The 25,741-nt window shown below is 40.0% G+C and overlaps 1 protein-coding gene across 4 annotated transcripts; it reads left to right on the top strand.

The window, feature by feature from the left end:
* Positions 1 to 6,039: 6,039 nt before the first annotated feature.
* On the top strand, positions 6,040 to 24,958 carry fgf13b (fibroblast growth factor 13b). Of its 4 annotated transcripts, none has more exons than XM_044371730.1 (5): positions 6,040 to 6,370; positions 17,291 to 17,401; positions 19,593 to 19,696; positions 21,085 to 21,283; positions 23,428 to 24,957. In XM_044371730.1, exons 1-5 carry the CDS (start codon positions 6,322 to 6,324, stop codon positions 23,565 to 23,567), a joined length of 603 nt encoding a protein of 200 aa, XP_044227665.1. In that variant the 5' UTR covers positions 6,040 to 6,321; the 3' UTR covers positions 23,568 to 24,957. The 4 variants fall into 4 exon arrangements, with proteins under 4 accessions (XP_044227665.1, XP_044227666.1, XP_044227668.1 ...); XM_044371731.1 differs by lacking the exon at positions 6,040 to 6,370 and adding an exon at positions 11,815 to 12,095 and having other exon boundaries at positions 23,428 to 24,956; XM_044371733.1 differs by lacking the exon at positions 6,040 to 6,370 and adding an exon at positions 15,858 to 16,745 and having other exon boundaries at positions 23,428 to 24,958.
* The last annotated feature ends 783 nt before the right edge of the window (positions 24,959 to 25,741 follow it).

Here is a 25,741-nt window from a genome sequence, read left to right as displayed (position 1 = left end):
TATACACACATACACACTCAAAAACATAAGCTTGTCTTTTTATAGTTGTGACTATCCTCATTGGCATAATATGTTTCTTAGCCCCTAACCTTAACCGTCACAACTAAATGACTAACTCCAACACTTACCCTAGACTGAAGCTAAACTCAATTCTAACCTTAACTCTAAAACAAACCTTTGAAATTGTGAGAACCAACCCAAAATGTAGTCGCAATGCTACAATGGTTTAAATTTAATTCATGCACATAATACATTGCCTAGCCCCTAACCATAATATCACAACAACATGGTTGGCCCAAGCCTTACCCCTAACCTTAAAGGGTCATTTTGCTGATTTTCAACCTTATCTCTAGCTATCCAAATTAGGGATATAGTGTGAAAAACACCTGCAGTTGTTGCCAATGTTCTTCACCAGTGCCGTCATTTGATGTGGACAGTGACGTAGTTGGGGGCAAGGAAGCACTACAGGCATATCGCCTTATTTTTTTAAAAAGCATATTCTTCCTTAAAATAAACACATACTTGCTTAATTCAATACACTCAGATTTTTTGCCATCACAGCCTTATTTGGTCTGGTAGTTTATGATGGCTAATGTTAGCTAGTATTAGCAAATGTTTGATAAGTATATCTGTGTAACATTACAGAGTCAGTTAGCTGACTTTTTGACTATTCTATATTTATGACAGTGACTGCTGTTCAGCAAAATTTACAAAAGCTCGATTTGACCCTGAAACCAATTCTTAATCCTTGGCACTTAAAAGAGGTGAGGACCAGCCAAAATGTCCTAACTGCTTGCTCCTCACAAAGTACTGTATCCAGATTTTAAACTGTATCACCATTTGTGTGAACAAATGTTACGTAAATCTAGGCAGGAAACTCAGCTTAAAGCCACTTAGATACAACCGAAGAGAATGAAACAATAATGAAAACTGCTCAGCTTGCGCTGCAAGATACAGACTGAAATACAGAACACCTAAACTCCAAGCTCGATTGTGAGTATTGAAGGCTATTTGATTAGAGTGTGAGTTACACAGGGTGTGGTTGTGGACAAATCACTGTGACTGACAGCCAGGTCAGCTGGCCTTGAGCCAACAGCTCCTTGGCAACAGCATCCTTGTGGTGACTTATTGGCTGAGAATGATTTAAACAATGTGAGGGAGGGTTGCATTCCTCTTTTTAGTGCAACTTATGCAAGCGATTAAATTCACCCCCCTTGCAAACTATAGATTTTAAGGTGGAAAAAATATTGGAGGAAGATAACAATTAGCACGTTCACTGCCCCTTTGGTAATAATTATGATTAAATCACTCCCTGCTGATTGGTGTCCTGGGAACAGATTTTTCAGCACTGTGAACAGCCGCTCAACAGTGGAGGAGGTGGCCGCTGACGTCAACCATCTCATGTAAATGCGTAGAGAGAGAAGGGGCAAAGTGGGTTAAAACCAGGAGAGGCATGCTGTTGTGAAAGCTTTTCCCCAGTGTACTAAATCTCATCCAGACTGTATATTGTTACATGACTGGTTATCAAATTGAATTATCTTTTATTTTTGGCTGCAAGTTTAATTGCATGAGCGTTTATGTAATATGGTTGCCTTTTTTGTCAATAGACTGAAACTGGCGAGGAAAGAGTAGAAGAAAAGAATTTGTAGTGCAAACTGGCATAAAAGATTTGAATCATAGGCAACAGTCAAGTATATTATTGTAGATTAAGTATCACAAACATATTCAAATCCCCTTAAAGAGATAAACTTTTATTTTACCATATGGGCTTTTAACATCAATGTTTCTTGTGTGTTGGTTTTGTTTTTACTGTGATTGCATTGGGTCAACATGTATGCTTTACTGAGATTAATTTAATGTTGAGATTCTTTATCTTTTACTTAACTCTTGGATTATTACCTTTGAGGTTTGAATGTATACTCCTCTGTGAGTTGATTAAGGAGGTTTGACTATGTGGTCACATTTAGACAGATTCTGTGAATATGGTCTAATTGTTGACATGGGTGGTGTAAATGCGGAGATGGTGCAGTGTTGAGGACTCCAGGCTCTGGATGCATGCCTCTGTCGAGTCAATTCCTCTTTTTTCTTCTCATCAATCAATACAAACAGAGATGCCCCCTCTCCTTCCCATTATAATCATACAGCTGTTTTGCCAGCAGTGTATGACTCATGAGGTCAATGTCTCTGCAATTTCTGTTCTCTAAACAACCCTTGGTGCTGTGCAGCTGACCTAAGACCAGCTCATAATGCAGAGGAATTACTCTGACTGACGTTTTATGGAAGTAAATCTGACTTCTTGAAATATACCTGAGGAATTGCCAGAGTTTTTACGAAATTAGCTCCTGGTACAATATTTCAAATGTGTTAAGGAGTAATTTGATCGCATCCATACAAAAGGTTTGTCATATAAGAAATCATTATGAAGGATATTTACATTTATTAAAAGGTAAATATGTTCAGTAGCCTACGAGGGTCCTGTCTGTTTGCATGAATTCTACTTTTCTGTGAGTGAGTTTATCAGAGTGGGTCCTGCTGATGGGAACAGGAACAGTCACATGTGGCACTTTCTGTTCTAATAGAGCAGCTGGTCCCAGAACAGTAATCCTCTAGGGGAGGCTCTGGCAGAGGGCCAGCTGTGCTTTGGTCTGTTGGCTCATTTAGTAGCTGGAGTCAAAAAGCCACTTGGAGCTGGCGTCATAGACCTGTTATACAAGAGTCAGACAAACTTGTCAAATGAGACAATATGTAAAAGATGCTCCGAGTGAGACACACAAACAGCATGAACATGTATGCTACTGTTAGGGGTTACTAAGGGAACTTTAATCTTCTATAAAAAAAAGTGACATTTCATTGAAACAAATTATTCTATCAAAGATCTTCAGTGGGGATAGAAATAGTCATTGCAGCCCGCAGATGTGTAATTTTGAGAGGAAGCTGCTCTACAGAGAGGCTTTCTGTGTATACAGACTCATAATGATGATGATGATTTTATTTTTTGAAATTTAATTGTATTTCATTTAAAATATGAATGTATTTATTTTTCAATTATTTTATCTTATTTTAGTCTTTATTTTTATTGTATCTTAGGGTGTTAGTGTTATTTATTTTTCACAGTATCCCTGAGTAAATATAATGCAATGGTTCCCTTATAATCTGCTCTATGTGTTTCATTTCTACGATGGTGCTTGATTTATTCTAATTATGTGCATCTGGCTTATCTGTTTAAAAGAGGTTGGACTGTGACAATCATTGAGCTGCACTCTGAGGAAGGTGAACAAGTTAACCTTCAGTTGAAGTCTATATATAGGCTGTCTTGGTTGCTTGTTGCATGTGATGGCCACACATTGCTTACATAATAAAGCTTTTAGAAGCACAAAAGTAACTCTGTGTGGAGAAGCCATGATTAGGTTTTGTATCGTCACACTTTTACGTATAAAACATTCTCTCTTTCTCTGTGTATCACATGAACAAAATCACCTTTTTCACAAAAAAAATGCAAAGGAAGTCAACAGGAACTGACAAAGGGACAATGTTCGACAAAGTTAGTTAAACTTCATTTATTCTGGAAGTCTCATTGAGATCAAGACCTCTTCTGCCAGAGAGACCTAACAAATTACAAATGCACACAATCACAACAAGGTAATTCAGTCACACGAAGCAGTTGTCACACACTTATATCCACAGAGTTAAAATTAGGACACATAGGACCTCTTTACTCTGTTCTTTAGCTTGCAGAAATACCAATGATTATGATTACTCAGACTTACAAACTAGTGCTACATATGCGCTTGATGTATGGTTAACAAAAGAAACTTAATTTATCTCTGACCCACCTTCTTCACACTAGGTGCTGACAAACTGAAGCCTTTAGGAGGGTCTTGTCAAATGGACTTGAACCGAATGGTGCTGCAGGCAGAAGAGAAGGGAGAAACAAGTGAAATCAGAATTTAGTAATGAGTCTGACAGCAAGCAGAAATGTAAAGGAAAAAAAACATGGTATTTGTTACTCTCATGACTGTTTGTCTCAGAAACAGAGCTGTAGGACATGAACATGTGAATGAGTTTCTTAGGATAGTCTAAACGCAATGCATACATTGAGCCAAACAACAGTACAAATGCATCAGCCAACCTGGGGAGACTACTCACAACAATTTCATATTTCACTAGAACAGAGATGCTCTCAGGGATGAAGTCAACCACAGTGAAGAGAGCAACAGGATTGTCGGCCATATCTGGCTTGACATTTCTGCTGCAAAATACAAATAATACGATTATGAGGATAGTTCCATATGTGTCTCATGGGGGCGATTACTTTTCGTTTTGATATCTGTTACAGTTACTGAGATGATTTTTTTTACTGTAATATTCTTTTAATGGCTGTCTACGGGAGTGTGGATATATTCATAAATATCTCAAATACTCTACATGTAGTAAAAAGTAAGTAAGTAAAGTAATGTTACTTGGTACACAGGTGACCTGTGGAGATGTGCTCAACATATTAAAGCACGTATTCCATAGCGCCACCATGTGGTCAATTATTATACATTTTACATTTTGGCTAATGACTCATGAACTGTGAAAAAGAAACATTTTTGTACTGTCGGTTCCTTGGATGTAGTTGATTCGATTGATATAGGCCACGCCCATTTGCACCTTTAGAATTTTACTGCCATTTTGTATTTTTTAGTAAACACATTTTTTGCTTCTGTTGGCATATATTTCATCCAATCTTCACCAAACTTGGTACATACCGTATTTAGATGACCCCGAACAAAAGTTTCTAGTTTGTTTTGGATATCGATTTTCATTTCTCTGCAATTGGTTACCAAATTTTGAAGGTGTGGCCTTATGCACTTAACAGGACATAACTCTTCAATGCAAAATTCTATTGCAACCACATTTGGGAATATTGTACAAACAGCCACAAGTGTGTAATATTTGATGCAACTCTACACACAGGGGGAGCTACAGTAACAATATAACATGATATTTCTACAATTCTGTTGTCTTTAATAAAATTAAATTTAGTACACAAGTTCTCCACGACATGTGCAGGACATATTGAAGCATGGCACCAATAGTCCAACCTTCTGGCCATTAATAAAACACCACCATATCTCTTGAAGGCATGATTCAATTACCACCGATTTTGGGTGGTATCTTTAGATCTAAATCACCAACACTATGTTCCTGGGACTCTTTCAGAAGGTGGGCCGGCGAGCAGCAGCAACAGCAGCAGCTGCAGCAGTCAAACACATTTTCTTCAGGAAATGCAAATATTCTAATTTTCATTGATATTCACTGCAAGATAATGTCCAAACATATCTTAGTGAATGAAGGTGATTGCCTCAATAAAGAAAAATTTTACTACTCTTAAGAAAGCAGTGACAGTATCAGTGCATTTGCAGTTTGAAAAATAATCCCATTTACCTCACGCAAAAGACACGATACACTAAAACAAGCAAGAGGCTTCGTTGACTTACATTCAACTTTCAAAGAGGATTTGGATAAACTTCAACAAACTGACACACTGGGGAGGCAACATATTTGGAAACACTGTCATGTGTTAAAGTGTATCCTACTTCTACATGGGTAAAAATGCCATTTTCTAGCACAAATTGATTAACTGATCAATAAACTACCCCATTTGCATATTGTTAGACTGCTGAGTTTGCAGGTGGATCTGCATTTATCGGATTGAGGACAACCTTGTGAATATGCTGACCTTCTTTAAGTGAAATGTGGCTCTTATTACTGTAGCCCCCAGGAAAATCAGTTTATAAGTTTACTTCAGGGACTTAAGAGTTTCTGTTTATAATAGATCTGTAGCTACAGCATTAGTAAATTATTTATTAACCATTACTAAATGTCATTAGTTATAGCTTACATGCATAAAGAGTTAAAGGATACCTTATTCAAAACTACTTTTAATCCTTGAAACAGTGTGGGATGTCTAATGAAACTAAAGCAGTTGGTTAAATGGCCTTACATGTGCACATATTCATCTCACCTTTCATCATCTTTCTTTGTCTCAGTGTGCGCGTGCGAGTGCAGATTTTGCGCGCGCACGTTTGGGAGCGCTCCTGCTGTGTATGGTGACAGCCAGAAGCGCAGCGGCTTCTCAAAGCGAGAGAGGCAGAGAGTGACAGAGGGAGGAAGGGACGGGACAGAAAGAGGGCGAGACCTAAGACTGCTACGGCCGTGTCTGTGTTGGGGTGAAAAAAACCAGAGGAGAATGAAAAAGTAAAACCGTGATCCTGCAACTCTCACCTGAAGTTTGATTTTCAACAGCAGCGGCGGCGCCGGCGGCGGCAGTGCTCCATGAGCGGAAAAACAAAAGCCAAAGAGGATAAAGACCATGCCGCCAAAGGTGAGTGATGATGAACCCGAGTCAGATACAAGGAAAGGTGTAATCTTACGCGCTTTTTAACCAAGACTTTATTGTGAGCACAAGAAAGAGGATATGGTAAAGCCTTGTAATGATGCTGAGATCAGCAGGCTGACCTCTTCCCATTGTCCACTAAGGGCAGCATACAGGCAACATAGGTTGGATACTTAACGGTAGACCTATTCATAAATGATGCTGCTGTTCACTGTGTTATTATATCTTTGTCTTTAATGCTGTTATAGCTTTATCACAAAAATAGGAGGAGACCCATAAACCGTTTATGGTGTAGCAAATATTGGACTCTGCTCAAGATTAAACATTCAGTATAACCTATTGTATGTCGAGTTGTAAAATCACTGACATTGGCTATTATTTGCTCCGCTGAAGCATTTTTGGCTCTCAAATCTAATTTCAGCAGTGCGCGCGCACACACAAATTAATTTTCTGTCCTCTGGACAGCAATAAAATCGACGAGCGATACACCGCAATGGAAACTGGGATACTATCATTGCCATGGAGACAAAAAAGGGAGTTGCCTGCAAGCTGAGCGCGATATGCATGATTACAGATCCATATTCATTCACAAAAAATGCAGAGAGATGCAACCTGCAGGAATGCAAGAAAATCTTAATAATCTATTGTTCAGTGTGATATACAATCAGTTTGATAATTTAGAGGTATTAGTATTCACGTAAAAGCTTCTTTCTCATACCATAAACAATACATATTATAGTATTTTTACTCTTAAAGTTCTAAAATTGTAATTTGCTCTTTTTTTTACATTGGTTGTTGTCTTCTTTGATCTCAAGTGGAGGTTTCAGTTTATGCCTCTTATAATGACTCTAGTAGGAGTTTCTTTTATATCGATATCCTTTACTCATAAAGCAAACGAATCAATAAACAGAAAAAGCAATGAAGCCGATCCAATAAACAAGAAGGGGTGATTTATAAGATGATAAATGCACTGAGAGACCAGAACAATAATCACCTCTGTAGATTGTAAAGGAACCCAGCAGCCCTGTAATAAATGATGCCCTTATAAAACGTATAATTGGTCCTTTGCTGTTGACACTGAAGGTAGAAATGTGTATCAAACTCATATATGAAGCTATAGTTTGTGGTGTTGTCATTGTATTTTACAGTATCATCCACATTAGTAATGTGGACTAAATATTAAACCTTTTGGTGTAAAGCCCAATATAACATCACCACAAAGTAGCCTCAATAAAAACTGAACATTTGAAGTAAGGCAGTATTTATTTTTGTTATTAAGTGATTGCATTACATTGCTCAGGAAAAGATCCTGACTTTGAATCTAAGTAACAACAAACCAAATATAGCACATGTCAAAATAAATACTGAAAAAAAATGATAGACTATGTCAGGGAGTCAACAAAAACGGTTACTGAGCAGTTACATATACAAATGCTAAGTGCTCTGTCTTACATCGGATGGATTGATTGATCGAGTCATCAAAACAAAGTAACACAGACACAAGAGCCCGACGATGTTTACTCTCACGATTACTAAAAATGTTAAGTCTAAATTACTTTTTGATTAAATATCTTCAGTAATGACTCAGTCTCTCTCTCAGGTGGACAGACATGCAGGGTCATGCACTTTTCTGTATAAAAGTGGTTTTAAGGATTAGGTTTGGGTAGAACATGAACTCATTAACATCTTGTTCCTATAGACGTTAGGCTTCTAAATGCGGATTATAACTATTAGTGCCTCTGTGTGTGTGTGTGTGTGTGTGTGTGTGTGTGTGTGTGTGTGTGTGTGTGTGTGTGTATGTGTATGTGTGTGTGTGTGTGTGTATCACAAATAAGCAGCAGAAGAGGATTGACCATTGAGACACTGTTGTTAATTAACCCTGATTGTGGCACAGCAAGGTGGCAGCAGAGGTCAGCGTTGCACAGCAATTAAAGTCCATCCGCTATATCACTGAACCACATCTGACTTCTCACTGATGTAGTGATGTCAGCAAGTCCAGCAATACTGCAAGAGTGAGCACTACACTTACAGATCTGATTTATTTTTACATTTATTCAAAACTTTGTAAAATTATGGAAGTGTATTTCCACCCCTTTCATTATTAGGTGTTTTCTCCTCATAATTGGGACTTATTTTCCCATAAATATGATAATATTTCTTATAATTATGAGGTGACATTTCATACTTATGATTATCTCATATATATGACTCATAATTAGAAAGGTTTTCATAATCATGATATACTAACTAATAATCATGATATACTAAGTTATACAGTATATATGGAGTGATAAGTGATAATTTAAGTTTCTTGTAATAATGGAATAGCAAGTTATCGTAATTATGAGAAATCTTTTCATGGTTATGAGATAATAAGTAATTTTTTAGAGAAATTTTAAAAAAACTTGGATGGTGGATTAAAATCATGTGAACATTTTTGTTTTAAAATTCTATTTAGATCCTGAGAAGGCCAGGATGATATTTTCAATTACTGTATATACCAAATGTTATAACATGTCAGCAACAGAGAAGAATTTCAGGAATATTTGCACCTGCAAATTGATATTACTCTCTTCCCATGATTAATGTTATTACCCTGAAAGCAGTTTCAGTGGTTTAATAAACACTTGGAGAGGTTTTGACTGACTGTGTGATGTCATGAAAAAAATTGGAAAATATCATGGCAAATGTGTTATGGCTCCTCCTCCTGCCATATACAACAGTAGATGAAGTCATAAACTGGGGCTCCTGGCAGTTTTAGGGTCTAAATAAACATAGAAATGTCACAGAGATGTGATAGAGTTCTCACCACAACAATGCTTTATCTATTTATGTAGTCAGCCGGTCATCAGCCATAAAGTCTGACAAGCGTTTTAAAACGTCTTTTATTTGTTTGTTTGTTTTATCTCTACAGACACAGACACTAATTTGAACACACATATAATATACAGTAGATGATACATCCTTGTTTCCCACTTCCTCCCTTTGCTCTGTTGACTGACAATATGGCGCCATCTAGTGGCTGACTATCTCAATCACTGGTAGTGAATGATAATTGCCAAACCTTTGAATCCGCCCACTCCACCGAGTTGCCTGGTTCTAACCCTAACCCTTACCATAACCCTGGCGTGTAATGAGTTGACAGTTCAGTCCGATATCAGGCAAGAATGACAGCTGATACGCTCCAAAATCTGAAGGGAAGCACAACAGAGATTTAAAAAAAAAAAAAAAAATCAAAAACAGTGATTGGATACTGGCTACCTGCCCAGACAATTGGCTTGGGAGCTTTTGCCAAAACGTACCTGCTGCCATCTACCCAAGGCTACAAAGCTATTTTGGGAGGCATTATGTGTTTATTCAAAGCTAAAGTGGTATTTCCTGGTATTTTCAGAGAAAGAAAGAAAGAAAGAAAGAAAAGTGACTCAGTGACTCAGTCAATCCATCTGCTTGATCTAATAGAGTTACAGTATTTCCTGATCTCACAGTCTAATGATACAATTAGGTGGTCAAAAAAACCAACAACATTTTTCTCTGGAAAGCTAGCTTTTGTTGCCTCAGAGATTTGGAAAATCAGAATGAGAAGCACATTCATTTCTTCTTCTTTCAGCTTTACTTTTCAATATGCTGAGTGTGCATGTTCTCCAGCAGCATCCTGCTTCGCTGTCTTCAACTGCTTTTATTGGCTTCTGTACTGCAGTATCTGCAGCAATCTGTAATACTGTCTGTATCAACCCAGTAATATGGACGCTCTTGTATTTTAACAGGCCTCTACAGGAAGCACTGTAACAGCACAACAACATAATGGGCTGATAATATAGAGTTATGGGTGGCCATATAGAGTCTGCATGTAATTCTGGACTGGCAGCATTGGGTTTGCTCAGAGAGTGGTTACTATATAATGTGCTATGATGGCGCTCATTGAGGATAGCCCACAGACCCACTGAGAGAGATAGTGCAAAGCCATTAATGTAGGCATGTGTGTATTTGTGTGTGTACTGTGTGAGTTTGTCTCTAAAATCCTGCAAAACAAGGACATTCTGTTGGTCTTTATTTTTCGTTGCCATGGTTTTAGATAAGAATGTTAATTTATTTATGATGAGAGTCTTAACATTTTTTTCAAATCAGCATATTCTTCTGTCTGTTAGGTTCATCTGTACCATCTTGTTCCAGCGCTTCATAGACGTGAGTGAAATATTGAACCACAAACCATGTATGAACCATGTATTTTGGTTTCAATGGCATCATTTTATACACTTTTTTTTAGTTTTTGGAAAGTTTGGGGTTCCTGCTAGAATCTAAAATAATGTGATGTGGGTTTGAACAATGTTTGGCTGCACAGGATTAGTTTGAAATGAGGGTTTAATCAGAATAGAAAACAAAAAGAGAAAAAAGTTCAGGTTAGAGGTAGTTTGAGGGTGAGAAGAACAGTTATGAATATGCTGTTATGTTGTGTTGTGACTAAGAATTGTGACAAACACTGAAATTGATAATTTTTTAGGTAATTTGTTATTTTTTTAGACAATTAACCAGATTTATTTCAGTCAGTGTTGCTGGGGATTTACCTCTACCTCTTTGTCAAGTAGTTTCCCTGTGTTTTACTTTGTCTTCGTATGTTTCTGTGCATGATGATCCACTTGAGTCACAGTCACAAAGGCAGCTTTACTCAATAGTCATATCAAGTGAACTGCAATTCACACCATGTTTCAGTTTTTACGTTCTGACTATCTATCCACTTCTATAACTGAGTTAGAGCTGAAAAAATTAGTTGATAAGTTCAACGACAGAAAAATAACTTGCTAATTGATCATTTCAGTAATTTTTCAAGCAAAAATGACAAACAATCCCCATAGAAATTTGCTGATTTTCTCTGTCTTATTCAATATTAAACTGAATAGTGTTAGGTTTTGGAGAGTCTGTTATGAAAACAGGCAATTACCTTGGGCTTTAGGAAATTGTAATGGGCATTTTCACTATATTTTGTCATATTATAGACTAAGTGATAGATCAATTAATTAAGAAAATAATAAGCAAATTAACTTATAATGTAAATAAATTAGTTTAACTAGTTTTCAGAAATAAAAAATAGTAAAGATATTTAATCTGGCAAGGAGAAATAAAGTCTTGTGTATGGCTATTATGTTCAGGTTTTTGGATAAAGGTCAGTGGTTAATGGGAGTCCTCATAAGCAAAATAATATAAATGTGTGCTTATGTGTTTGTGAATGTGCCCAATTAATGTCTCCTGAAAGTTGACAGTTACAGTTCAGTTTCTCTTACTGTAGATCACTGGCACACACAAATAGCAAGCTAATAGACAAACACACATGCACGCGCGCGCGCGCGCACACACACACACACACACACACACACACACACACGCTGCTTCCTTGATAGATCCTTGGATTTGAGAACTGAACAGCCTCCTGGCTCCCTCCTTCTCTTATTGTGCCAGATCAGCGGGGCCTCGAGATGAATCATTAATGACCGGTTCCAACAGCTTAATGGCCTCTAATGTTCTGTAATGATCTCCCGTCAACGCCATGTGCGAGGCCTTAATGGATCCAGTACCGTGGAGAATTCTCTGGTTTGAACTTCGGTAATTCCTCCTCTTTTCGTCGAGAAGCGCACAACAGGAAGTGCGGAAAGCCATGATCACAAGACTCCTGAGCAGCACGGGCGCAGCATGAGTTTCCCTCTCCGCCGATCGACCTCAGGTAGGACCAGAGGGAACGAAAGAAATAACGAGATTTGACTCGGCCTGTAGTAATAAAAATCTTAAAGGAAGCTGTGCGAGTATGAGCTTAACTCGGCACTTTGGGAATAGGCGGTTATGTGAGAAATGGGATAAACATATTGTATAATTAAGTACAGTAAAGTAAACAGACGGTTGGGAAGTATCTAAATGGAAATTGCAAAAATACTGTCTTAATGTTTTTAATGATGTTATGGGAACAGTTGGTTGTTGGTTTTAGATACTTAACTTTTCACTTTTGTTAAGTTGTGTTTGACATAATTTGATCTCTTTAAAATAATTTGAGGAAAACGTGTTTTCACTCAATTTAAAGTTGAGGTGCTGTCCAGGGTGCTGAAAACAGCTCCGGACGCGCCCTTCCTCTGAGTCGCCTCTAAACTGAACTGATCTACTGACTTCAGAAAAAACACAGTTTTATCCATTAATGCTGGGACTTGCTTTTTAAAAACACTTATATATACATTCATGGTGGATGGCCTTGTAGTTTAAATTATTCTGCTGAATCCACTGCAGCCTTGACAATAAATCCATATCAAACAACACAAAACACAACTTTTTAAATATCATACTTGAGCAAACAGAACTTTTGGTAACATTTAAATGTTAAATTTTTTTACTGGCTTAATATGACTTAAACCAGCAGCCTCAAAGACCGTGAATCAAACGTCTCAGCGCTTTGCACTTGGACTTATCCCTTTATCCCTGTCAAAATCCATGTTGGCCTGCAGGGTGGATTCTAACAGTATGTCTCCTGTACAATAACAAAATAACATTAATCAAAACAACCTTCTCTTAAATTTTACCTTAACTAAAATTCACAAAAATGTCCTGAAAATTACTGTACGTCAACTTATAAAATGGATACACAATTTCATAGTAAAAGTGTATCACACAGTTCACTGCTCTAACTTCTAAAGGCCTCAGCGGTTTGCTCTACAGTGTTTAACTGTGTTGTGAATGCTGCTGGGTTGATTAGACTCTAACTGGCATTCCTGGTTAGACTGAGAATCACACACATAAAGACTCCATAGCTCGCTCTCTCTCTCTCTGGGCATGTGCTGTAAATATACTGTAGTTTCCTCTGTCATAATTAACTCCTTCTTCTCAACCTCTTTTTGTCTTAAACTGCCTGTAGGGGGCGCAACCGAGCTCCAACCAAATCTTTGACCCATAGAATAGACCAGGGGTTTTCAAAGTCTGAGACTATTGGCCTCCCCTCAGACAAAGCTTGTAAAAAGCACCCACAACTCCTCTTGTTTACTTGCTTGGTTTCGCTCAATTCCTGGATGCCTATGGGATCATGATTATGTTATTTGATCCCATAGACGCTCAACAATTGAGCCAAGATAGCCTGATATTGCTGTTTGACGAAACTACACCAAATACAAAAAGCGTACAAAAAGTATGTCTGAAGGCATTTATTTGTTTTTGACTCTGGAAAATTTGGAAAATTCCCCAAAACCACTGCATTTCTGAACTATCTCTTTAACCAGATCACACACATTTAGGCTATTCTGTGTGATCTCTTTTTGATAACTGATGTAATAACTAAAGTAATATTTTTACTTCCATTCACTGAGCCTCCCCTGAAACCGTCTCCGCTTCCCACTTTTAAAACCTCCGGAATAGACTATACAACAGCTCAAGTTTATCTTTTAAGTCACTTATTTCCACTGCAACAACCTGTCACATGTTTATGTTTCTATTTTCAGATTATTTGCACACTCTGATTTGTTCATTCAGTATTAAATCAAGGATTAATTATTCAACTGGGATATTTTTTAATCCTGGAAACAAATCTTATCCTAATTCTTCCCTTTATGTTGTTTGGCTGCTTATTTGTTTGATGACCTTTATTGATAGACTTCTCCGTAACATTTGAATTTGTTATTGTGGCGACTGAAGACAAAAGGTGTGCATTGACAGTGTTTGTTTCATGTTCCTCAGAGTCACCTTGTATCTGGTTTGTTTACCCTGCAGCTTGTATTGTTACATTTTTCAAGCTCTTGTTAAATGTGTGTGGCTTTTGCTCTTAGGGGCACGTGGTGTGGGTTTAAAAGCTGGGGTCTCATAAATGAAAGATGAAGGACTAGACTTACTGTAGCTTTCAGTCATTTCATTACATTGGCGGTATGTTTTTTAGATGAGACAGACTGGTTATGAAATCTTTCATGGCTCTCTCTCTCGTGAACTGTACATTTACACGTAAACTATACTTATCTGCACATTTACAAAGGTCTTACCTAACCAGAAGGTTATGGCTGTAACTTCAACTCCGTCATTCAAGGTAAGGCTGTAGGCTCCACTTCAGTGACCGGGTCCTGACCTCAGTTTCTGTCCACAGTCCATCACCTTCTGCTCCTCCTCCAATTGGCTGATGCTCATAGTGGGCTGTAGGTTACTGAGTTTGCCTCCTCTCCAGTCATGTAATTTACTGCTCACCACATCCTCTCGCTCTCCACTCATCGATTTCCACTACCTTTCCCACTGGAGAACAGCATGCACTGGCTCTGCCTGCTGTTTGGAGCCAGGTGCCACAAGTCGACTTCTGCTGCAAGTCACACGGCTCCTTGTCCACCTCTTCGTCTTCCTCTATACTACTCGGAGTTGCAGTTGCCATGCGCCATTGCAGTTGTATCACGCGCTGACAGCTGTGCATCTGTTTTCCTGCGGGGGCTGCCGGTGGCCGGCCGACATGCATGAAGTGGCTGATTGGTGCTGCATGTGTGTGTGTGTGTGTGTGTGTGTGTCTGCTCTGGTGCGAATGCAAAGGGAACATCTAGAAAACGACATCCGGACAGAAGTGCTGTATCCGTCACCTCTTTCTCGCACGCTGCAGCCTTTCAGCAGTGGTGAACCTCTGCACCAAAAGATGAGAGCCCCTCCTTTCTCCCTCCCTCTCTTCCTCCACTTTCTCACTCACACACACTCCATAGGTCTCTCTCTCATCTGTCACCCCCTCCCTTCACTTCATTTACCTTTTCTCTATCTTTATTCCTCACAGTTTCACTATATTTCCCCCACATCTCCTCATATATGTAATATTCTCTTTCCTTCTGTCTCTCTCGTTTCCTCTTTCTCCCTTTCTCACACTCAACATATATCTCTCACTCTTCTGCCTGTCTTTATTTTTTCCTCCTCTCTTTCATTCATCATGCTCTTTTCATAAATCCATTTCTAGGTTGTGTATTTTCCACAGGCTTCTCTCTCTCTCTCTCTCTCTCTCTCTCTCTCTCTCTCTCTCTCTCTCTCTGTCTCTCTCACTCACACAGGCTCACTCAATATCTCATTTTCTCTCCCCCGCCCCCCTTTCCCATTATTCCTCATCTCATTCATTCACTTGTCTGTCTCCTCTGTCCCTCTTATTTCTCTGTTTATTTTCTTCACCCCTCCCTCTATATTACACCCACCGCCCCCACCGCCCTCATCTCTCTCTCTCTCTCTCTCTCTCTCTCTCGCTCTCTCTCTCTCCCTGCCTGCCTATCACACATCAGTATTCAGTATAACACGTAAATATCATGCCACGTGGGGTTCACAGGGCTACAGGTGCCCTATGAGAAAAAGCTGCCCCAACTCCCCCTCATCACACCCCAACCCCATCCGACCCCCTCAGACACACACACACACACACACACACACACACACACATAGGCTACACACACATAACACACGTACACACACTCTCCCCCCACCCCCCACCCCTTCCCACTCCCACCCTCCTCGTTCTGCAGGGCTGCAGCAGTTTTATGAACGGCACGGCTGCATCATGATCCTTTTCCCACTGAACCAGCCCCGAGCTGTTTCATTGACAAACATTCCGGTTGCTGCATTTCTGTCACGGACAGCGTCGAGGAGCGGAGTGTCGCCGGGGGAGCGGTGCAGAGCAGCAGCAGCAGCGGCAGCAGCAGCAGCAGCAGCAGGAGAAGAGGAAGCAGCAGCTGCAGTGGTCATCAGCAACAACCACCGGTGTCGTTCGCACCAATTTATAAGCTGTTGATTCGCCACTTGGACCGGGACTGGATCATCACGCCCCCCTCCCCACCCCCTCTCCTCTCCACTCTCTCGGGACAGCCAGAAGAATCACCTGAGGGGGGAATCAGACAGCTTTTGCCACTCAGACCCCTTGGGGGCGATGTGAGGCGGCGTCGTTAACGCTCACTCACGGGCAGATTACTGGATTTGTTTAGCCACTTCCATAAGGCGCCCGGACGCACTGATGGAGCATTCTGGACGCTTTTTCAAATCACGGATATCTGCGAGACTGCAGCGGCCGGTGTGTGATGCGAGCTGAGCCGTGGGTGGTGTAGACCCCCCTCCCCAGTCCCCGCACCCCACACACCCTCACCGCCTTATCCGCGCACCACCCCTCCAACCGGGACGCACAGCCTTGTTTCACTCCACCGGGGGAACATGTCCCGGGCAGCGGCTATCGCCAGCTCCCTGATCCGTCAGAAGCGACAGGCAAGGGAGCGGGAGAAGGCGAATGCTTGCCGCGGCAGCGGCAGCCCGAGCAACAGCAAAGGCACAAACGAGAAGCCGAGCAAGCTGAACGTGTTCTCGCGTGTCAAATTGTTTGGATCGAGGAAGAAACGGAAGAGAAGGCGACCACCAGGTCTGAGGGCGGGGGAGCGAGAAGTGGGAAAGCCATGAGCTGCATCACCACCTAAACCATGCATACCATCACGACCACCACCACCATCACCATCACCATCACCATCATCACCACCAACCAACACCATTTTCTCTCATCACTTCATCATTCGTGGATAGTCTCCTTCTTGGCAGTGGCTCAGGAATTAATCCTGTTGCATGACACCACAAACATCACATGTAAATAACTTTGTATTGTTGCAGCAGCATGTATCTGATAACTGATGGAGATCTCAGAGAACAGGATCCTAATGTAAACAGAGCTGGAGCTGTTCTTACCATCATGTTACATCTGTCAATTATTCTTTGAGATTTATTTGAGCCATGATGTACAACGGCTTACGGATCAATATTGGGCCCTCAAGGCCCAGTGAAAATATAAACAGCTTCTCGTCCTCTGACACTTCCGGCTTCCTGAAGACTGCTGGATGTGATACATGTGATCACATGACAGTAATAAGGAATAAATGAAGTTCATGTATCTCCTCCCCTTTCCTGTCCTCTCAGAGCCCCAGTTAAAGGGCATTGTGACCAGACTTTCCAGTCGCCAGGGCTTCCAGCTGCAGATGCAGCCTGATGGCACCATTGATGGAACCAAGGATGAAGACAGCACCTTTGGTAAGTCTAACTCTGGCCTTCAGACATACAGAAAATGATACTGACCATCCATTTTTTTCCATATCCAGTGATTTTCTATCTTAAAAGTTATGGGAAAACAAATGTGTTACTCCAAGAATGGCAGATATTATAAATACAATCTTTAAAAGCATGTAAACTGCTTCTCTGTCTCAGTATCAAGCAAATAAATTCTTTAGCATTCATAAAGTAAAGATATAAGGTAAAAGAAGATAAACACACATTACTGTACAGTAGAGATTGAAACCTTTCTTTCTATTGCATTCTTACTAATAATATAGCTCTATTACTTAAAGGTACAGAGTATCGCAACATATTGAAGGTTAAATATCTTCCAAGAGCTTATTTAGTTTGAGTTCAGACTGGAGTTATCAGCCAAAACCAGTTTAAATCCAATTTTAAGACAAGTTTCACCCGGAGGAAATCTGTCTGAGAAAGGAATTTGAGCTCAGTCGCTCCACAACATGTCAAGTGTTAATGGATTTAGTAAACTGGAGCATGCTTTTCCTACAGATATCAGGTGGCTAAATGGTAATCTATCTGTGTTAAGTGTCTCCTGGTTAAAGAAGAAATAGATTAAATTTACAGAGGACGTGCAGTGCAATACTCAAATCCCCGAAAGCTTGAAAAATACGAGGTCGCACTGAACCAGTGAACAAATTTTCTTTCGCTCGCTGTCACTCTCTTTCTCACAAACACACACACACACACACAGCCTACCGACGTGTGATTGATACGGCTAATTCAATTCTGTTGTTGTGGTTCAGACGGCAATCACTCTCCTCCTCGTGCGCAGCTGGTGTTGCCAGCGTCGCGCATTAATCTCTGCTACTTCTCAGGCCACCAACTGTTGTGTGCAAAGAGGAGGACGCAAGGAGCAGAGGAAGTATCCTTTAATTAGATGATTACATGCTGTGTACATCACGTAAACGCCCACCCACATGAAATCATTCGCCTGCGACTGGGTTTGAATGGATAATCCATGTAATCCACATCTCCATATAAAGAACATGGTTGGCTAAATGAGTGTAATTAAACGAGGGCCTTACTCATCAAACTGCCTGGAATAATTACAGTACATCTCTGCTACAAAGCGCACTGTATACTGTGGAAACAATATAATGGCTTTGCTTGTGCCCACTGAGTGCAAAACACTGGGTAAACAACAACAACAAACAGAAATCACATACCTATTATCAGTTTCGTGATGTATGTTTTTTTTTTTTTTTACTGCGCACTAAAAATATGTTTATGACGAATCTTTAAAGTTATACACACACTGTAGATCCTTTATGTGCTCATCCAACATGCCTGGAAATCCCTTCGAATTAAATCTGACAGTCTTTGCTTTAATGTCATATTCCCTGTAAAGTATTAAGAGTGTGGAGCCCAAACAACTCAACATTGCTTAAGTAGCTTATGTTTATGATTCGTGCTTTAAAAAACACAAGCAGCCCTTGAACCCTGCAGTGTCAGTAAGCCTGGAAATGTCCTTGTACGTGTTGAAAGGTACAGCAGGAATGAGTCCTGAAATGATTAGTTGAACCATTTGATGATCATTTCAATCACTTATTACACAAAATGTCAAATATTCTCTTTTTAAATGTTAGGATCTGCTGCTTTTCTCTGTCTTATATCATTGTAAGTTAAATATCCTTGGGTTTTCACCATTTAAAGATGCCACCTTTGGGTCTGTGAAGCTGTGACGGACATTTCTCATTACTTTCTGACATTTTATAGACTAAATGATTGATTACTAAAAGAATGGTCGACAGTCGATAACAGAAATAGCTGTAAACACGGATTCTGCGGATTTTTGGGTTGAAACTTGTCCTTGCACTATCAAATGTTTACTAGTCCCTGTTTTGCTGCGTGCCTTTTGATCATTTCCACCCTTTTTATCCCACGCTTAACACCAGGCGCTAAATCATCAGTGTAATTCAGCAACCTTAGTGCCTGACTGACCTTGTAAAATAGGTTCTTTGTGGCAAAATGGAGGTGCCATCCTACCAGACGCTACATTGATATTGATGAGGATTTTTCTCTCTGTTTCCCTCTGTGTTCGCTGCGTGAGCGCTTGTTTGTTTGCTGCATGTGCTTGTGTGGTTACTGTGTCTGTGTGTGTGTGTGTGTGTGTGTGTGTTTGTGTGTGTGTGTGTGTGTGTTCATGTAGCTGTGTTCAACCTGATCCCAGTGGGGCTTCGTGTGGTGGCCATCCAGGGTGTCCAGACCAAACTCTACCTGGCAATGAACAATGAAGGCTTTCTCTACACCTCTGTAGGTCACATGCACAGACACACACACACACACCATCATCATCATCATCGTCATCATCATCATCATCATCATCATCACCATCATCATCATCATTACAGACCAAAATCTCTTCTATGGGTCGACTCGAGTGTTGAAACAGCAGCTTTCAGTGTGACCAGTCTATCATTATCATCCTATCATCACATCAATACTTTAACCAGTGTTGCCTTGTGAGTCAGCTGCCACCAGGTGTTATAATCCAGTGCCTGAGGCTTCCTTATCTGTCTACTGATGTTGTGGCTTCCCAGGATTGATTTCAGATCATCCTCCAGCCTCTTTTTGTTTATCTCCCTCCAGTCAGTCTTTGATAGGAAGATTACTTTGTGCCCATTTACACAAGGCACCTGAAATTTGCTTTTATGCCTTTCTCAACTAGATTTACACCATATACACTGTGCATATATTTTCTGAGACAGGTCAGAAGGCAGTGTTGGCTGCAGTGCAGTGTATTAAGTGGCTCACTTTAGCTCTTGAGCGCTGATGGTGGGTGGTGTAGATGTAATAATGAAAAAGAGTCAACAAAAATAACATGTATTTCCTCCAATATAAACAAGGCTGCGAGGCTGGCAGATGAAAACTAACAGAGAGGAAATAGAAAAAATGGCACCACACCTCAATGTAATAACAGCCACGCTGCTACGCCTGTGCAGGCACGTTTGCCACCACCGTATCTGGCCAATCACATCCAGTCTTGGATGCTTTGGGTTGTTATTCTGAGGGTGTGGGCTTCAGTCATAACACTGATATCACTTGTATCATCTTCCCACCTGATATTAACTGCACATTACAAACACAAACACACTGAATATTTACATATATATATATATATATATATATATATATATATACACACACACAAAGCCCATTTGTCTGGCAGTAAATCTACTTGAAAATCATACATACACAAAACCTGCCCTAATAAACATTCATACAGGATTAATGGATGACAAAGAGCATTCCTTCTGTATCTTTCCGTTTCCCCCGGCAACCTGCATGGGCACCATCTTTCTCTCAGTGGGCTGGTTGGTATTCAAGGGAGTAGCCGGTTGCCATGGAGACGCAGGAATAAGGAAATGCAAATGTCAGCTGTCCTAAGTTGGTGCAGTTTGTTCTCAGAGAGACTACAGCCTGGCCGCGATAATGATTCAAAGAACGGATCAACTGATGGATGAATAGACTGACGAGGATACGGAAGAATGATCAAACACTTTTAATGGAGTTTACAAACTCATATCCTCTTTAACTCCCCTCCGTCTCTACAGCTAACGCCCCCACCTGTCTATTTAATCACCTTCTCTTCTTCTTTCTTTTTATAATCTTTCTTTTTATTTGTCACATTTCCTCCTCAGGAACATTTTACCCCAGAGTGTAAGTTCAAGGAGTCAGTGTTTGAGAACTACTACGTCACCTACTCCTCCATGCTGTACCGGCAGCAGGCCTCCGGCCGGGCCTGGTACCTGGGACTCAACAAGGAGGGTGGAATCATGAAGGGGAACCACGTCAAGAAGAACAAGGCTGCCGCACACTTCATACCGAAACCACTCAAAGGTAAGACTAGTGAATAAGTGATCTGCACTTCACTGCTTAGTAGTAAAACATCTCACAGGCAGCGACTAAAGTTATAGTTGCACTGAAGTGGACTTTTATTCTGCAGAGATATACATTTTCCTAAACTTTAACAACTTTATACACATGTTTGAAACATCAAAATAATCTCTCTATAGCATTAAAGTCCCACTCCACTCAAAAATATGTTTTACTTATTGTTACTTCATTTGAATGTTTCACCTTCTCTATTCAGAGTAATGTATGTTTGACACTAAAAGGCTGTTTTCACATTCATCTACTGAATGTTTCTCTGTGTTAAATCTGAGTTAAAGATGTGTATGTATGAGCAGGATTTTGTGACATCACAACTAGTTTGGAAACCAGTCTTGTTTCAATATGCAGCTTACAGAATGAGATGTAAAAACCTGAACTTCCAGTTACACTGACAATGGACTTTTCAGTAAAATAAGACTAATCTCTGACAGTTGACAGTTAAAATGAAAATAGGAAGGAGTAATTGTAATTTTATGAAGTTGTAAGTAGTTTATTTAACTTGTTTTGAATTATTATTCAAAAGTGTGTTATAATGTCTTAAAAATGTATGGAGGGTATATTCATGACTACATAAGCAACAATCAACGTTATGAAACATCCTTAATTATAATTTAATAAGCAACACTTGAAAATCTCTGTGGGTGTGGGATGATAAGATTTGATTGACAGTGGGGTCTCCCTGGTGGCATAATCAAACAAACCACCGCTGTCTTCAGGCTGTGACTCAGATTCTTACATTGCTTATGTCTGATTGGTGTATGGAAATATGTGGCATCACCTTTTTGAGCTGCATCCTCTTCAAACCACTCAGACAACCAGACAAAAACAAATCCTGCAATCTCTCATGTGAAATAAGGTAATTCATTAGCACATTATGTTTATATTGATTTAAACAACTGAAAAGTACTTCAGGAAACTTGGACTAACTTACAGCCCAACACCCACCTACACTCAGTTTCTTGAACTTCTTATTTGTAAAACTCCTTCATAGATCTGTGTAAAAAGATTTAACTTGATTTTATCGAAGGGAGACATGGTTTAAATGGCACCAGACAGAGATAAAAACATATCCTAAAGATATGGTGTAAATGCAAGAAAGTACACATTACAATCTAAACAAACAGTGAAAAAATACTTATGGAAATAAAGAAATGAGAAGAGCACATATAGAGAGAAACACAAAGGTGGTGTATGTAGGTAAATCAGGATGTCGTCTTTAAAGCAGCTATAATCAATACTTTCGTATTAACAATCGACTACATGACTACTTGTGATTGTGTGGTGAACCCACAGAGAATTATCACCTGACTCTGTAGTTCCCCTCAGCTCTGCAGAGCTTCTTAGCACTTTCATCTCATTGTTTTAGTTGTCTGGCAAGCAACTTTCATGTTTTGCTCCACTCTCCCCCACTGTACACTACCTGCCCAGCACCAAATGACAGACACATACAGTTTGCAGCTACTAGCTGAACAAAGTGGATCATTTAGCAGCTAAAGAGCCAGATATTTCCCTCGGGAGCTGGTGGAAAGCAAAACAAAGCTAAAAGGAGAGTGATTATTGGAATTTGTATTCATCAGGTGGACACAATCACGATTCCAAATGAATGCTAATGCTGCTCCTTATCTACTGGATGTGTAAATAGGCAACAGGCTCGACACATTAACGGAAAAGGTGATAATATGTCAGTGTTGTGTTTGATTCTGCTGTCTCCAAGTAAATTGGGGAAAAATGAAAAAATGGAAAGAAACACTAATTAATTCTTTTTTGAGAGAATATTGTTTATCATTGTTTATTTTATGCTGATCACTGACTAGAGATCATCACCCACATTTTATGGAGCGTTATATTATATCTTAAAAGTTGGCTTTGCAGGAATTTCCCACTGACAGTAAAATTGTTATATTATTGTGAAACCAGGATTAATTAGACTGTTGATGTAATGCAAACCTTTTGGTTATCAACAGTCTGTGCAAGGTAAATGTACCAAACTGACTGAACAAGGCTGTGAATACCAAACCTGAGTGATTCAGAGCAATAACATTAATTTAATTAATCATTCTTGTCTTGTGTGTGTGTGTGTGTGTGTGTAGTGGCCATGTACAGGGAGCCCTCCCTCCATGATCTGACAGAACTCTCACGGTCAGGCAGTGGTACGCCGACCAAGAGTCGCAGCGCTTCGGCCCTACTTAACGGCGGAGGGAAGTCGCCCAGCAACAATGACTTATCCTAGCCCCCCCACCCCTCACACCTCACACACACACACATACACATTCACACACATTCACAGACATACAAACACACACACACACACATGCACAGATCTCAGGCCGACATGCCCACGCATCAGGCTGGTGAGGGGTAGGAGGAGGTGAGGAGTAGATGAAGGAGGACCGGAATGTGTTCTTCCACTTCACGGAGCCCACTGTGACTGACTGTGATGTAAATAAACCAAGGACAATCAATCCGTCTGACTCTGCCGCTCTGGTCTGCAGAAGGACAGGACCTGTGAATCTCTTCCCTTGACTACTCTTCCTGCTGTATCATACCCATAGTGAACAAGGGAGGGAGAGAGAGAAACGAGGGATAGTGAGCGTCAGTCAGTCACACAGTCAGATAAACAGACTGTTACAGAGAACCAAAGAGTCCAAGTATTAACTAACTAAGTTATTGCTATGAAAAGGCAAGTGGCAAGAAAGTTACAGAACGACAAAAAGGAAGGAGGGAAGGAAGGTCTTTATCTATTCTACCGTACGCTATGTTTACACAGAGCTCATGGGGTCAAGTCATATTTTTAAAAATGACGAACGTATTCCTTGTACACTTATAAGGATTGATCATTTGTTTGCATGCAGGTGCGCCTGTGTGTGTGTGTGTGTGTGTGCGTGTGTGTGAGTGGTCGAGTACATGCTGTGGTTGCAATAGGTGAGTTGTGTGTGTGTGTGTGTGTGTGTGTGTGTGTGTGGACAAGTGAGAGCGAGTGTGTGCGCACGCATGTGACTGGGGGGGATTTTACCTTTTTAAGATCTGTTGTATATCAGACAAACCTCCTGAGGGCTTTAGCAGGTTAAAATAAGGTTTACTGTATATGCTTCCATGTTTACTTCTTACAAGCAATGCTGTTGTTTATCTTTCCGTTTGTCGTTGTTGTCCCTTGCTGTTTGTTTGTTTGTTTGCTGTTGCATGGAAGCTTGTGGACCTCTGCTCAGTAGCAGCATGCCGAAGGTCCTTTTTTTTCGGGTCGTACGTGTTCCTGACCAAAAGAGAACACTAGTGAGCCAATAGTGTCATACCATAACACTAGTGAACCAATGTGAGGGTGTTAGAACACTACTGGACCAATAGTATTGCACCAGAACATGAGTGGACCAATGGTGTTGGACCAGAACTTTGGTGACCAATGGGAGCACAGATTAACTTAATATTTTGGTTCCTGCTGTGGACAAACTAGAAATGCACTAAATAAACTCTTTCTAAAGAAGTGACTGTCTTGTCTTTTTTTTTTTTCATATGGACCTGGATTGATGTTGAAATGCTTCAAGTCTAGTTCACAATATTAGAAAAGTAGAAAACTGTCAATTCACTACAATAACAGAAGATGTATTTTCATACTTGCTTCTAGTAGTATGCAGGGAGTTTTGGTTTTATTTGCCGAAGGTTTTGAGATATACGTTTCTGCTGCCACCTCACTACACAGACGGTGGATGGTATTTCATTCATGCTGAAGAAATAGTCCCTGTAAAAGATGTCATGAAATATATTTAAAATATAATAAACATATTCAAAGGGACACTGATTCTGAACAACGATGTTTTTTTTTTAATGCTGTGCACCACAAATGAAACTGCATTCACCTTCACTGTATTGGAAGGAGATGGAAATCTCAAAACCAAGGAAGACAAATTCAAAAATGTTTTTTTCTGTTTGTGATTTGGGTGAAAAGACCCTTTAACATTTCAATCCACGCAGATGAGTGCAGCACAACTTTTCTTCCTTGAGTAATTTCAGTGCGGTTAGACCACCAGTTAGTCAAGTCATTTTTATTTATATAGCACCAAATCACAGAAGTTGTCTCAGGGCACTTTTCACATAGAGCAGGTCTAGACTTTACTCTTTCATTTACAGAGACCGAACGTTCCCCAATGAACAAGCGGGTTTTTAATATGTAATGTGTTCACATTGGAAAGTGAAGTGAAGTATACTGAAAGAAGTCAGACTGATTGCATACTAAATATGCTTTGTTTTTGAGTGTGTCCTTGATAAGCATTATTCTCCCACAATGCAATGCACAAAAGAAATGTGGAATCTGCTGACAGCTGGAAAAATTAAAACTAATTGCTTTTCCTCTTGGAAGCTTACAAACTGGTTAAGTATGATGATTTATTGCATATTAACTGCATTGTACTA

This window comes from Thunnus albacares, chromosome 13 (assembly GCF_914725855.1).
Source record: "Thunnus albacares chromosome 13, fThuAlb1.1, whole genome shotgun sequence".
Taxonomy (NCBI): Eukaryota; Metazoa; Chordata; class Actinopteri; order Scombriformes; family Scombridae; genus Thunnus; species Thunnus albacares.
Note: the sequence above shows the minus strand (reverse complement) of the source record. Positions and strands in the feature narration are given on the sequence as shown.

Bases quoted from the DNA above. Each gene is read 5' to 3' on its own strand.
- fgf13b (XM_044371733.1), top strand. From the start codon at position 16,544: ATGTCCCGGGCAGCGGCTATCGCCAGCTCCCTGATCCGTCAGAAGCGA. The intron at 19,697-21,084 runs GTAGGTCACATG...TTTCCTCCTCAG, and splicing joins AAGGCTTTCTCTACACCTCT to GAACATTTTACCCCAGAGTG. The intron at 21,284-23,427 runs GTAAGACTAGTG...GTGTGTGTGTAG, and splicing joins CATACCGAAACCACTCAAAG to TGGCCATGTACAGGGAGCCC.